At 51.0% G+C, this 980-nt stretch overlaps 1 protein-coding gene across 1 annotated transcript in view; it reads right to left on the bottom strand.

The window, feature by feature from the left end:
* Positions 1-498: 498 nt before the first annotated feature.
* BPIFB3 (BPI fold containing family B member 3) overlaps positions 499-980 on the bottom strand; it is a 17465-nt gene continuing 16983 nt past the window's right edge. Inside the window, exon 15 of the mRNA XM_006921717.1 lies at positions 499-560. Coding sequence (XP_006921779.1) covers positions 531-560 — 30 coding nt within the window. The 3' untranslated portion in view covers positions 499-530. The remainder of the gene's footprint in view (positions 561-980) is intronic.

The raw sequence follows: 980 nt of genomic DNA, 5'->3' as shown, positions 1-980 counted from the left end.
GAGTGAAACACAGAAGTATTTAGAAAGAGAGAGGAGAGGAGGGCAAGGGGACACACAGAGCTTGAGGTAGAAACAGAGAAAGGCAGGACAAGACACAGAGGTTGTCCAGGCCAACCAGGTAAGCCTGGATGCAAATCTACAATGACTAGGCTCCAACTCCCCTTACCTCCCAGGGGCCCCTTCCTGGGACTGGAGAGGGCACCAGAAGCAGAGGCCAAGGTGGCCAGGCCCCTGTATGACTGGGGAACAGACTAGCCAGGAGGTGCTGACACAGAGGAGTAGTTTATTGAAAGCTCAGGACTGGCCACTGAGGCCCCAGAGCTCTCCAAAGCAAGTCTTGTGGCTAGCCATGCAGTCCCCAGACTGGGGCAAAGCTGCAGGGCCAGGGCACCTGAGCAGGTCTAGATGGATAAAAGACACTTATGCTGTCACCGACACAAGCTAGAGACTGGGAAGGAAACTGAGGCAGAGTAGACAGGTGAACAGGACTCTGGCAGTCAGCAGGGAGGGGTGGTGGCCATTTCTCATCCTTAGGATGCCACAGTCAGCACAACAGCATTCTGCAAGGAGCGACAGTTCTTGGTTAGGCCCTCTGAGTTCTTGTAACCAACACCTCTGCCACACTCTCATCCCTGCAGCCATCTCTGTGTCCCCTCTACCTACCAGTGCCCTCAGGTTAGCACTGTACCTGAAACACAGCAGGTACTCACTAAACGAATGAATGAACAAATGAATGAATGATGAATAAATGATATTCAGTGTGGGAGAGGTTACTGACTTTAGGATTTAAGTTAAGAAACTCAAGTTCAAGTGCCGTTTCTCCTGTTAGTTTACTGTGTGATCTTGGGGAAGAAATTTGACCTCCTTCACCCTTGGTCCTCATTTGAAAAATGGGTCCAAACTCCCTGCTCTGCCCATGTCCCAGAGCTGTTCCGAGACTCAAAGTTGTGCTGGATTGAAAAGGATTGTGAGGCCATGTC

The sequence above is a fragment of the Pteropus alecto genome, unplaced genomic scaffold (assembly GCF_000325575.1).
Source record: "Pteropus alecto unplaced genomic scaffold, ASM32557v1 scaffold45, whole genome shotgun sequence".
Lineage (NCBI taxonomy): Eukaryota > Metazoa > Chordata > Mammalia > Chiroptera > Pteropodidae > Pteropus > Pteropus alecto.
Note: the sequence above shows the minus strand (reverse complement) of the source record. Positions and strands in the feature narration are given on the sequence as shown.